Source organism: Lagopus muta, chromosome 8 (genome assembly GCF_023343835.1).
Source record: "Lagopus muta isolate bLagMut1 chromosome 8, bLagMut1 primary, whole genome shotgun sequence".
NCBI lineage: Eukaryota > Metazoa > Chordata > Aves > Galliformes > Phasianidae > Lagopus > Lagopus muta.
In genome coordinates this window covers 5753348-5765652 of record NC_064440.1, presented here as the reverse complement: position 1 = coordinate 5765652, position 12305 = coordinate 5753348, and the positions used below count along the sequence as shown (strand labels likewise).

At 40.7% G+C, this 12305-nt stretch overlaps 1 protein-coding gene across 18 annotated transcripts in view; it reads left to right on the top strand.

The window, feature by feature from the left end:
• The window catches only part of THSD7B (thrombospondin type 1 domain containing 7B), a 292293-nt gene that overhangs the window by 100420 nt on the left and 179568 nt on the right, over positions 1-12305 (top strand). For all 18 annotated transcript variants that reach the window (XM_048953272.1, XM_048953264.1, XM_048953266.1 and 15 more), the window contains 2 exons: positions 4750-4998; positions 11676-11842. In XM_048953272.1, coding sequence (XP_048809229.1) covers positions 4750-4998; positions 11676-11842 — 416 coding nt within the window. The remainder of the gene's footprint in view (positions 1-4749; positions 4999-11675; positions 11843-12305) is intronic.

Genomic DNA, 12305 nt, shown 5'->3' with positions numbered 1-12305 from the left:
AGAGCAAATGTATGGTCAGCCCCTTTCCAAATCTATAATGCAGCGGCGGCAGAGATGGCTCTGTGGTGTTCACAAGTGGTGTCTGATGCTTAATTTATTATCAAAGTTGATAAACTGACTGGTTTCTAATCTCAGAGCTGTGTGTCAGCCAGCTGTGCCGATGTGTGTCCTTGTGTGTGCGCATGGAGGGGCTGTGCTGGAATGGTGGTCAGGATTTTAATGGAATAGGTGCACATTATTTTTTAAAGACTGAATGATTGAATGCGTTCACATCTTAGGGGTGTGAGGTTACTGGCAGAAAACTTGGTTTGTCTTCTTCATTAACAAGTCTGTGATTAATGAGAGGAGCAAATGCGTTGTCCTTTCTCTTGTGAGATAAGTAGCAGCAGCAGGAAGTGTGCCTGACATTTGCTTTCAGTTTTTCTGTTACTCTCAAGTTGTGTGTTTGAATCCAGAAAACAGGAGCCCTTGGTTTTCCACTGAACCCACAGGTGGGAGCTGAGATTAAAAATCAGGTTAAAAAAAAAAAAATTAGCTTTCAATTTCATATCCTGTAATAAAGTCAAATGTAAACACTCCCATGCCTTTAAGATAATCTCAGAAAAAGTTACAGGAGATATGCACTTTAAACTTCTGCTGCTTTTGGTTTTCTGTTTTGTCATAGTTGTGAAAACCTCCTGAGTAGTGACACAAAAGAACTTTTATTTCTGTTCCCCATGTTTGGATTAGAAGCTAGATTGCATTTAGATAAATGAGCAACTGTAACTACACGTTGAAATCCTAAATACATTTGTCTTGTTTCTTCTGACCTGATGGATGTTCTCACTAAGTACATTTGGCGTTCCCAGTAAGTATAAGAAGTTAAAGCTGGGAGCAAAACGGCCCTTCCCTTTCCCCTTCATCTGGATTAGACATCTTTTTCAGATATGTGTTTCTTAAACTCTTCATGCAGCGTATAAGATGATGATGATACAACACAATTGGATTGGGATCCTGTTTACTTTGCCTTTGTAAGTGAAAATTCAGGTTGAATTCAGTCAAGGAATTAAGGTGTCCATCAAGGATGTGGTTGAGCAGTACCCAGTTCTTTTGTTTGCCTCTGTAATTTGAATTCACACGATCCATTTCCTAGTGGATTGCACTTAACCGCTGTGCTGCTGTACATTTCTCAGGAAAATTATTTGTACTTTCTGCAGGCTTCTACTTTCTGTAGATGAGTACAACATTTTACAGCTGAGAGGAGGTAATGCTGTGCTGCAATACACCTACATGCGATGGCTGTGACTGTTCTGGGGGAGGAGGTGTGCATTCACATCCTTCCCAGCACATGTACGGACTGAGCCTTGGTGCTCAGGCTTGGAAATGAATCCCTGAGCTAATGTGAATAGAGGAGATTCTTCATTCCAGGGGTATTTAAAAAGAATAATCTTGTTGACTTTGTTTTTACTACAAGCACACTAAAAAACCAAATGGTGACTGCTTTTAGCCTTTCAACCAGAATAATGTTTTGGAAACACTGTCACAAATAACTTGGCTTAACATGCATTGCAAAACAATTCCTGCAGTTTTCCCTTCAGCAGTCCAGCTCTGTAACACAGAAAGCATCAATGTGTAAGCACGTTATAGTGTTACCATTACCAGATTTACTCTGGTAAACTCTAACCTTAATACATTAATCTATGGAAAGTTAGTTTAAAAACTGGGCTCACAAAACATCTCCCATCCTCAGGACTTCCTTCCTTCCCTGCTAGTTTTGGATACTGAGGTTTGTGGGCTGAGATCAACGGATGTCTCACACATCTTGAGTGTTCTCTGTATCAGATTGTTCTGAGTACATTGGTGACATGAAAGAATGTGTCTGAATTTCATGCAGAAGAACAGAGTGTGTTTTTACGTTTGCATTTGTGTTGCTTGGTGTCACAGTTAATTTGGCTTTGAGGCTCTGAATGAGTGGGGATGAGTTAATTAGATTCACTTTCTGTTAGGGAGTTGTGTGCAATTCTCTTTCAAAAACATCTTCCCCAGCAGAAGGGAGGAAATTGCCGGCTCCACATCTTGTTCATCTTAAGGTCAACAAAGTTCTCTTATTAGCCGTTTATAGCAGGAGCAGTGGAGGGATTTTCAGGGAAAGAATGAGCTGTTCAGTCTTCCCATACCTGAAAGCCTTGCAAATAGCAAGGATGATTGCTGGGCAGAGATGTCTTTTGCAGCCTACTTGTCATCATCTGCTAGAATCCATTGGACAGATGTGGTAGCTCTTGCCTTGCTAAGAGTTGGGGATAGCAGTATCAGCAATTAGCAACGTTAATTTTGAAGAATACCCTAAAGCAGATTTTTAAAGGTTTCATTTTCTTTGGTTTTTCAGCAAAGATCAATTCAGACTTAAATATCTGATTTACAGTGGTGCTACCCCAAAAATGAATTTGGATTTTCCTACTGGTATCTGAATGCAGAATATCAGTTACTCTTCAGAATGTGAGTTTGCTTGTCCTCCTTGCCGTGTTCTTTGATAGGCTCTAGTTTTCTGGTATAACCACATAGGATGACTTCTATTTGCCAGTATTTTATCTACTTAGAAGCAGGAATTTGTGTTCCCTGTTACCATTGTGGTGCTGGTGGCTCACCTGATTACTGTGTTCAAAAAGTACTGAGAAGGAAATAAGGGAACAGTTGGTGTGACTCTTCCTAACCTAATGTTCCAGCCAAGTCTCCAAATCACTGGACCAGCACAAGTTCAGATACAATTATTATTTCTTTTCTGTCCTCCATTCAATAGTATTGATGTTTTGCACCAGGTACAGCTTTGCCTTGGTTGTGTTTGGCATGTAGTAGAAGCATAAGAAATCTTTTTTGGATATAAATGAGAAGAATTTTTTGGCTGCATCAGAGGCTGTTCCTGCTTCATGCAGCTGTTAAACAGATTCATCCTGCTGGCACCTGTGAGACTATTATTGTACGTGATAAAAGTGAGACAAAAAAGTGTTGTAATTCAAACAAAAAAACCTGTAAATTTAAGTCACTAAATGCTGTATTGTGCTAGTAATTCAGGATGTAGTCAAGCTAGTCAAGCCTGATCACGAGTAAGTGGCAATACTCCTATTGACTTTTGTGAAAAATGGACCAGTTTCTAAATTGGAAGAGAGGCGAATGGATGCCCGTTATCTTCTCCGCTCCCCCTATGAGATTGCCGTGCAATCCTGAAATGATTGCCCAGAGTATTTTCTGTGGAGAAAGTTAGCCTAGTCAAACTGTGTTATAAGTAATATTAAGTGAGGTAATAACTGGTTCCTTGGCAGCAGCTCTGGATTTCACACCTTTTAAGTGTACATGTATTTGCTCCTTACAGTTGGTAAAAGCCTGACTGTGAGCAACTGGAGGAGACAAATTTAAAGAGTTCACACTGAGTTCATGTATGGTCTTAATTTTGGGGAGCGGTTTGCATCATGCTTATAATGCTAGGCAGAAATTAGGAATTCTTAGTTCTTTTTTTTTCTGGTGACTTTTTTTTGGTGGGTTTCATTGTTTTTTCCCCTCCTTTTTTCCCCCTATCTGATCGACCATTTGTGATGCTCCAGTGATGTATTTGCTGATTTGTAAGTCTGTCATTTTTTGGTGTATGCTTTCCAGCTCTGTTGATGCCAGTTACCTGATGTCTCAGACACAGCAGAGATTTCCCCCCCCACCCCATCCTTGTGACCTGGTGGATTATCTCTAGCTGCTGTGAGGTGGAGGTGAATCAGAAGCAGCTGCACTCTGTGTGGTCAGGCAGGACAGAGCAGACTCGGACATCTACAATTGTCAGCTCTCCTTTTATTTTTCCATTGCATTGATCCTTTCTTGATGTGTTACAAAATGAATGAGGATTATGTCCTAATAATAATCAAAATGGTTAAGTAATGTATATGAGTGCAAAAACACATGCACAGTTGCAGCGTGCCAGAGTCTCCTGTGCTTTGTCAGGTTTGAAAACCTTCTGACCTTGTTTAACAGCATTTGCTTGGTAACAGCCTCGTAGAACCGGAATATTTCATGTTAATGAGAGCCTAATTACTTTCATAAAAGAGCAGAGCTGCTCAGCAGGACGTACTGACACTGGGATGGACGGATGCTGGCCAGCTAGCAGTGTTTGCAGGCTGATGGAGGCATTTACCAATAGCAGCTCTTCTCCTGGGCTTGCCTTTTCTTTTCAGTCATGGTTAAAGTGTGAAATCTAAAAGCACAGCATCATTTACATCTTTTCCAACTTGAAATAAATTAGGTGTATTATTTGCAAGTGGCTCAACATTTGCACTCACAACTCTCTGGAAATGCAGTGTGTGCCTTGCAGCTCCTCTTATATTCACTGTACTGGCGTTGATGCAAGTCTTCTGTTTCACCCTTTAGTGACTGTGATTTCTTAGCATCATAGGACTGTTCAAGTTGGGTGCTTTGAAGTTCATCTAGTCCTACTTGCTGAATATGGATGTCTGCAGCTTGAGCAGGTGCTCAGAGACCCATCCAGTCTGACTTGGAATGTCTCCAGGGTCAGGGCATCCACAACATCTCTGATCAACCTATTGCACTGCCTCACTATCCTTTATCATAAAAAACCTTTTCCTTATATGTGCTCTTGATCTCCTTTCTTTTAGTTGGAAACCATCTTCTTGTCATATGGTAATGTAGATAAAATAATTGGGGGTTTGGGCTGAAAAAATGTTAAGATCTTGTAAGCATAACCTCCTCAGCTGTTTCACTTTGTTCTTATCTCAGCCTTTGTATACAAGATGCTGCACCTTTGACCTCCAAGACCTGTGTCATCGATAAAGACTGTGAAACATCTGAGTGGTCAGCGTGGAGCTCCTGCTCACAGACCTGCAGCTGGGGAGATCTCACCCCGGGCTTTCGGAGCCGGCACCGTAGCGTGCGGAGCGTGGCCATGGGAAGTGGGAAGCTCTGTCCGGAGCTGGAGGAGAAGGAAGCCTGCAGCACGGGAGGGAGAGAGCTGAAGCCTTGCCCCAGGTACCTGAGCTTTAAACCACGTTTTCTGAACTTCTGGTGTGATCTTATGCTTCCTTGCTCTGTGTTTGTGTGTGTGTATGGACAGGGTCGCACATCATACTTTCTATCTGTGCTTGAGAGATCATTGATTTGATGATTGTTAACGATGGTTTGCCTTATTTACTGCTAATGTTCTTGTAATTGTTTCCATTATCGTTATTGCTATTACAATGATTACACTTGCATATAGAAATAAATTGCAGTTATACTCACTACAGCTTATATTTTCATATTTTAAAAACTGAGAGCAGATACTCTTGTTCGCTGAAAGTGCTTTTCTACGTATTGCTGGTTTGGAGAATTTCCTCAGCTGTACAGAGGCTGGGCAGGTCTCCATGGCTGTACTTTTATTGGGCTTGCAGCCACAAATTTTACATAAGATTTAATGATTCCCCTTTATCTCCCCATGCAAAATCCCAGTCCTCCATAAGGAAAATGGGAACTGTTCAGAGATAGCAGCTTGGTAAAGAGCGAGTCTCAGATTCCATCTGGATATTTTTAAACTGGAAAACCTCACAGTCCCCAAGTTTTTGCTTGGTTTATGGCCCTCTTTGTTCTGACAGAAGGTAAGGAACTCACCTTTCTGGTGTGCAGATCTGTGCCATAGCACTTAGCCAGGCTAGCCTGGAGGGGAAATTGTTTGCTTTGCAAAGAAAATAAAATATAGCTTAATTTTGCGTTCTGAGATTGACTGTAAAATGCTTCAAGATTAAGATTTTGTACACATGTAGACAGATCTCCCTGTGAATAACTCTGTTTATTAGGACTAATCAGTGATCAAGTCGTGAATTTCTGGTGCTTTGCCAAGTACTGCCAAAAGCTTTGATAACGCTTTTGCAAGAGACATTTCCTAGGAAAGTGTAACCTGTGAAAGTGTCACTATATTGTTGAATTCATTCAAATCAAATGCTGAACATTTTAATGCACCCTGCTAGTGAACGAGAGGAAGTATATATAAAAAAAAATTCCATTGCTTGATTACATCCTATGAAAAGGCTTTTGAAGAGTGATTTTTGCTCCTGCCCAGATGCACACCAATTTCAAAGACAATAGATTAACACATTGTCTCGCTGATTTTGTATAGGAGTGTGCGTGCAGGTGACACCTGATTGGGGTATGCCAGCTGGTAGCAGATCAGGAGTGAGCAGAACATGTCTGCCCCTTGTTTCTCAGCATTTGTGTTTTTTGATACTGCACTATATTAAAGTGCAGATTGTAAGGTCTTGATGTAGAGCCAAGAGAGACCGAAATGTGAGGATCTGCATAATGCTGATAACTTTCTTGTGGTGCTTCCTGTGATACAGAAGGAAACTTGTTGTTCTTTCAGTGTATTGCTGCCATGCCATGGTTTTCATGAGAATATGAACTCATAAACATTCCTCATTCTGCCACACCTGCACATCTTCAGTCCTTCAGGCAACCTTTACAGTAGAGTATCTCTGTGAAATAGGATAAACTGTCTAATAAGCTGGCCTGGAACAGTAACATGGGACTTAGAGGTTAATAGAACCTCTTAGCCAGAAAACATAGCAAGAAAATCTCTGGTATTTAGTTAATATTTATTTCTAGGGATGTAGTATCTCAAAATGCAAGTGATGGATTGACCTTCTTTCACTAAGCAACGTTACAGAGAATTTTATGATTGCTCTCTGGTTAGTAGACTTTGATTTGTCCATTCAGTACCTCAGAAACAAGCAGGAATGAGAAGCTGCTACATTGTGGTACATGCTGTGGGTATACCAGTTGCAAGGCTCTGGGGCTCACAGCTTTATGCTATGAAATCAATCATTTTAAAATCTGTTATTTAAGCATCAGCACTGGCATAGGGTATTGTTTGTCCACATTACATTCTGCAGTAATTTGGTTTCAGAGTTTGAGAATTGGTGACTGGAAGTATCCTTTTCTTTAAATTTTGTTTTCTTGGTAAGGATTTTCCCAATCATGCTCCAGTCAAGCCGAAGACAGTGGGTGAGAACACTGGCCAGAAAAAGCACGTCTCTGTTTAAGAGAAAGAGGCATTTTCCTCTAGTGGCTATTTTTCACTGGAAGGTCAGCAGTCACCTTTTGACTGAATGAATGTGTGCTTCTCAGACTATGTCCCACATCTTCATCCTCCACATCCACCCACGTGGAAAAGCAGCAGTTCAGGAGGTCGTACCTACAGCTTTCTTTTCAGCAGAGGAAAGTGGGTGAAGTTATGTTCCCATCCATGGCAAGGCAGCAGGTTAAAGGTCTCATCGCAGGTATGCGATACTGGTATTAAATTCACTTTTAATGGGGAGGCCTTTTAATTTTAAGGCTGAAGTTTACTATAACCTCTTTAATCAATAGTTTAAATACAAGAAAATAAAGCATTTTAAGTGCCGGTAGGGCTCCTGAGCTTTGTACTTTGTTTTACTTTTGGTTATTTATTCTAAAAGGATTAGATTAAGGGCTTAGAAAGCTTAAACACATACGAGGTGATCCTACCTCCTTTATTGTCATATAAATTTGGGGTAGTTCAATTAAAGAGAACAGGCATGTATAGGTATAAAACTCGTTTCAGCACTAAGAGGATAAGTCCTAGAGACTGCAGAGACCAAGAGGTTACTATAAATCGAGAAGACATTGAGCAGTTGTTTGTTACATAGCTGTCACTGAGTCATCAGTTTTAAAACAATGTTTTATATCACTTGTATCCTTGATGTGTAGCTTACATCTTCAGTGGGAATAGATAGATTTTCCAGAATTATTATTATGTCTTTCAATCTTTCGTTTTGGTGTGGTTGCTATGTTACAAGACAGGGATTTAGAGAAAAAAATAAAAAAAACCTCTCTTTTTGTTGGAAATTCAAAGCTTTTCGGAACTTAAATGATGGAAAATGGGAAAATTTTAAGACCTGATTTTTACAAAAGGCTTGAGATTACTGCTGAGATATGGGTGTGATGCTATCACGTTGTAGGGCTCATTATGTGCCTTAATTAAAGGCAAGGTATTAGTGTGAAGTGGGAAGACGTGAACGGAAGCTCTCAGAACTCAGCTGGTATGCTGCTGGGATTGCACGTTGGGATTGGAGGCAGCACCACTCTCCAGCCCTTTGAACTTCCCTGGTCTCTGGCACCCCGAGCTGCCCTTGGTTTGTCTGGACAGCCTTGTTGCCTCCCCTCTGATCCGGAACAAGCTGTGATGCAGCTGTAGTTCTCCAGCCCCAGGTTGGGCATTTCTCCTGTGGCTGATGCTGACTGTTGCAGTGCGAGAGCTCACTTTGCTTTGATCATAGCAGACAAGCAAAGAAACACCTCTTCTGTTTCCCCAGCTGACTGGTTAGCAAGCACTGCTTATGATGTGAAAATCTTGACTTTATCAGCCCAGTCTCTTCCTAGATACCCCAGGCAGCTCCTGCTTGCCCATTTTCTTAAGCAAACTGACACAACTGCATGTGGATTCTGGAGGTTCCCATTTTAGGTGTTCTCTACCAGCACTCCAACCATTGGCGGTGGTGAATGTCAGTCTTTGGAAGTAATCAGACCTCCTGTAAATGAAACACTGTTATAAAAAAAATAAAAATGGAACAAGCCTATTGGAAAGTCAAAAACAAATACAAATCTTTGTTATTAGCCATTTTAAGAGGCTTAGGGTCACAGGTAGGACTACAGTTATACTGGGTTTTCATCCAATCATCTAACTAGATGTTGAAAGGAGTTGGTGTTAAATCTATTACCATTTTTGTCACCACTCACAGGTTTTGGCATAGGAATCACACAAATGCATTGAAGCTGACCTGTCTTGTTGATTCAAATGCATCCCTTTCACTTTGTGGTTTGTTGTGCTCTTACAGAGACAGTGAACAAAGTAGTGGAATGGTGTTATCCCCTGAACCTAGTTCTGATACAGTGCACCTTTGATCAGGTCTGCTCTAACAATGTAACTGTGGGCTTGGGTGTCATGTTTTGGAGAAATCAGTCACATGGTAACACTACAGTGGGTACTGCTAGTAACCTGCAAGTACTATCCAAAGGTTAAGATTCAAAAGAGGAAGCCCAAGTGTTTCCCTGTAAGAAATCTCAGTGATCTCTGCTCTTTGTCAATTGCTATTAACTGCTATTAACAAGCTTCTGATTAAATTTGAATGGAGATTATGCAGTCATTTTTTCTTTCAGCAGTGCTAATTCTCCTTGTCTCTAGAACAGCCCATAGGTGGGCAAATTGATAGCAAGTGTCAGCTGCATAAAACCTGGCAAAGAGTCCATCAGAAGCTGTCCAAGAGCACTGCTTCCTTCTGTAGAGACAGGTTTTGCACTCAGTGGGATAACAATATGTCAGATATGTTTCTAGTGTAGTTGACTTGTTAATGGCTGTGAAAACATGTACCTTTTAAACAGCTAATGCTTGGGGTCAGGATTTGTTACCAGAAAGCTCCAGACAGCTTAGGGCATGCCCAGCTGGGAGAAAGCAAGATGGGCTGATAAGGATTTAGGCTTTAAGCTGCTTGCAGAAGAACCAGTGCTGGCAGTTGCACCTGACGGCTGCTCATTAAATACTGCTCTGCGGTGCAGCAGAGATTTGGTTACTCTGTGTAGATATCTACAGGGATTTTTTTTTAGATTCAGAAGCTGATGAGGTTTAATTATCTCTGAGCTCAGATTTAGTTATTTTGCATAATTTTAATCATTGATGGCCTAATTTTCGTAGGTGTTAAGTCCCACTGCTTGCTCTGAATAGGGGAAGCAGGTGCTTGCACCTTTGGAAATGAGTCTGTAAGATCCAGAATTCACAGCTGACTCCCTAAGCCCACATATTAATAATGAGCTTTTCTTTAGTCAATGATTATTTTAAGAAACACTACCCTATAACAAGTATTGCCATAGCTCAGAAAAGATGCGTGTTCTATATTTAGGCTTCTGGTTGTGAAATACAGACCTGAGCAGCACAATGTCCTGAGGTGCTGTGGAGGAGGAATTTTTCTGTGCCCAGTGCTTGGTGAAAAATAGTGCTCGTCTTTATTATAACAAAAAGTTAGCATTTAACACTGCATGCCCAAAAAAATGCAGTTAGGAATTCCACAAGCGGAGCACTATAACAAAAATCCATGGCTGTGCTTCATATGTTGCAAGAGTTCAGTTATTTCATATTGGTTGTGTGAAAAAGGTATTCTGTTTTGTTTCCTCTGCTGTCACTAAACCCTGTGAACGTATCCAAATTTGCACACGATACTGAATATTAATTAAGAGAGCCTGACAGCTCATCTGAAAAGTACCTGTAAATTGAAAGTAAGTGGCAGTGTTCACAAACGTTTTCCATTAGTATCTTACAAAATTTGTAAGTGCTCTGGGGCTAAAAGTAATTCTTATGCCCAAATTTGCAATGCAACATGTTGTGAGAATATTGGTATGTGCTCAGGCAAAATAATGTCATTATTTTTCACGTAGTTTTGAGATGCTCTTGTCCTTGCCATAGCTGTAGTCAGGGAATGGATATTTGCAGTACAGAATACAAAGACTACAAGATGGAACAGAGACGCCCCATTGTGCTGAGCTGGCAGCGATCAGTTAGCAGGCAAGTGCACAGAGTTTTTAACAAGTGTACATCTGCCATAGGAGGAGAGTATTTGGCTTGAAGCTAAAAGAAGGAAATTATTTTACATATTTTGGAACAGTGAAGTTTGTATGGAAAAAGAGAACTGTGAGATACAGAGGGGCAAAGGAATGAAGCAGCAGAAGTGTAAACAGTTTGATCACAGGAATAATATTGGCTAAGATTCAGAAAGTGGAAGGAAAACTTTGAGCTCTTACTTACCTTACCACACCGATACTGTGATCTGTTAATTAAAATGATCTTCCTCTGTGAAAGCTGCTGCATTAGAAAAGTGCTCTGTTTTTGGACATGATGAGAAATAGTTTTTGCTTTCTGTTGTTCCCCATGCTACTTCCCCTGTGATTTTAATAAGTTCTTCTTGGCATTTAGGCTGATAATTAATAATGCTGATTGTCAATACAGCATTCACATACCTGTGCCCAAGAATGTTATCCTTTCTTGAGAACCATTTATACTCTTTAGGTGTGAACTGAATACAGAATGAAAACAGACCTTGCTGCGTATCACAACTTCTGGAAAAGAAAGCAATAGAACTGAATTACCACAGGCAATCCTTTGGAGAAATTGATAGTACCCTAGGCCATTGCAAAGCTGTCACTTACAGAAAAGCTGCTAGGTGCTTGGAGCTTCATTGACATACATAGGGCTTTACCTGTTAAGTGCATTTTAGAATGACGTGTTCAGCTCTTGGTTGAGAAAGGTGGTATAGTGGTTGGAGCCACATGTTTGAAAACTCATTTTCACACTTAATCGAACCTCTTAATCTCCGTTCCTTTTTTGCATCCTGCTCAAAGGTGTTGTCAGAATGATTTAGTGTTTGTGAACACTTCTGAGATCAGTGCTATGTGAAAAGTTTACATGAGTACTACAGGCTAATAACAAATACTTAACCTTCATATATTTAACTTTCAGAATGTTTCAGAACATTCCCTGTTTTGAACACGGGAGTGCTACCATAAATATTAAACCAATTGTATTTTGCCAAGTAGTGAACTAGCACCTCCTCACCCATAGTTTTTTCTAAAATCATTCTTATTTTACTTGGTCTCTCTTTTTCCCAAAGGTTTTCCTGGAGGACTTCTGAATGGAAAGCTTGCCAAGTGTCTCTCTTTGACCAGCAGAGCCCTCGACATCGTAAACATGCAGTGCTTTGTGGAGGTGGCATACAAACCCGTGAGGTTTATTGTGTCCAGATCACTGTAGAAGCCGAAATGCACCGAATGAAGGAAGGTATGTGTGTAGAGTTATTCTGAAATGTCTGTCACAAGTAGATCTGAGTAAAAGAAGAAAAAATAAATCCTTACTGCACAGTCATCAGAAAGCTTGTCTAGCTGGTGCCTCCCTTGTATCTGTCTGTTCTTACTGAGGGAGGTGTTTCTTGGCATCAGGGTGAGAGCAGGAGAGCTTAGTCCTCAAGGGGTCTGCCTGGAGCCAAAGCCTTCTAGGAGTGAACTGCTGCTTGTTCTGTAGGTGTACTTGTGTGGGTGAGGTCTGAAGGATGGAGAAGCTAAATTTTTTTGTGCTAGTTTTCTTTGGACTTCACTTTTCTTTCTTTCTTGTGTATCAGGTAACCTGCCCTCTGTAGCTGAACACATTTGTCTGTGGTTTTTGTTCTGGGTGAGAGTATAAAAACAAAGATGTCACACTCTATTCTGGATATGGCTTCAGCCTGTGTTTCAAGTTGATACACAGA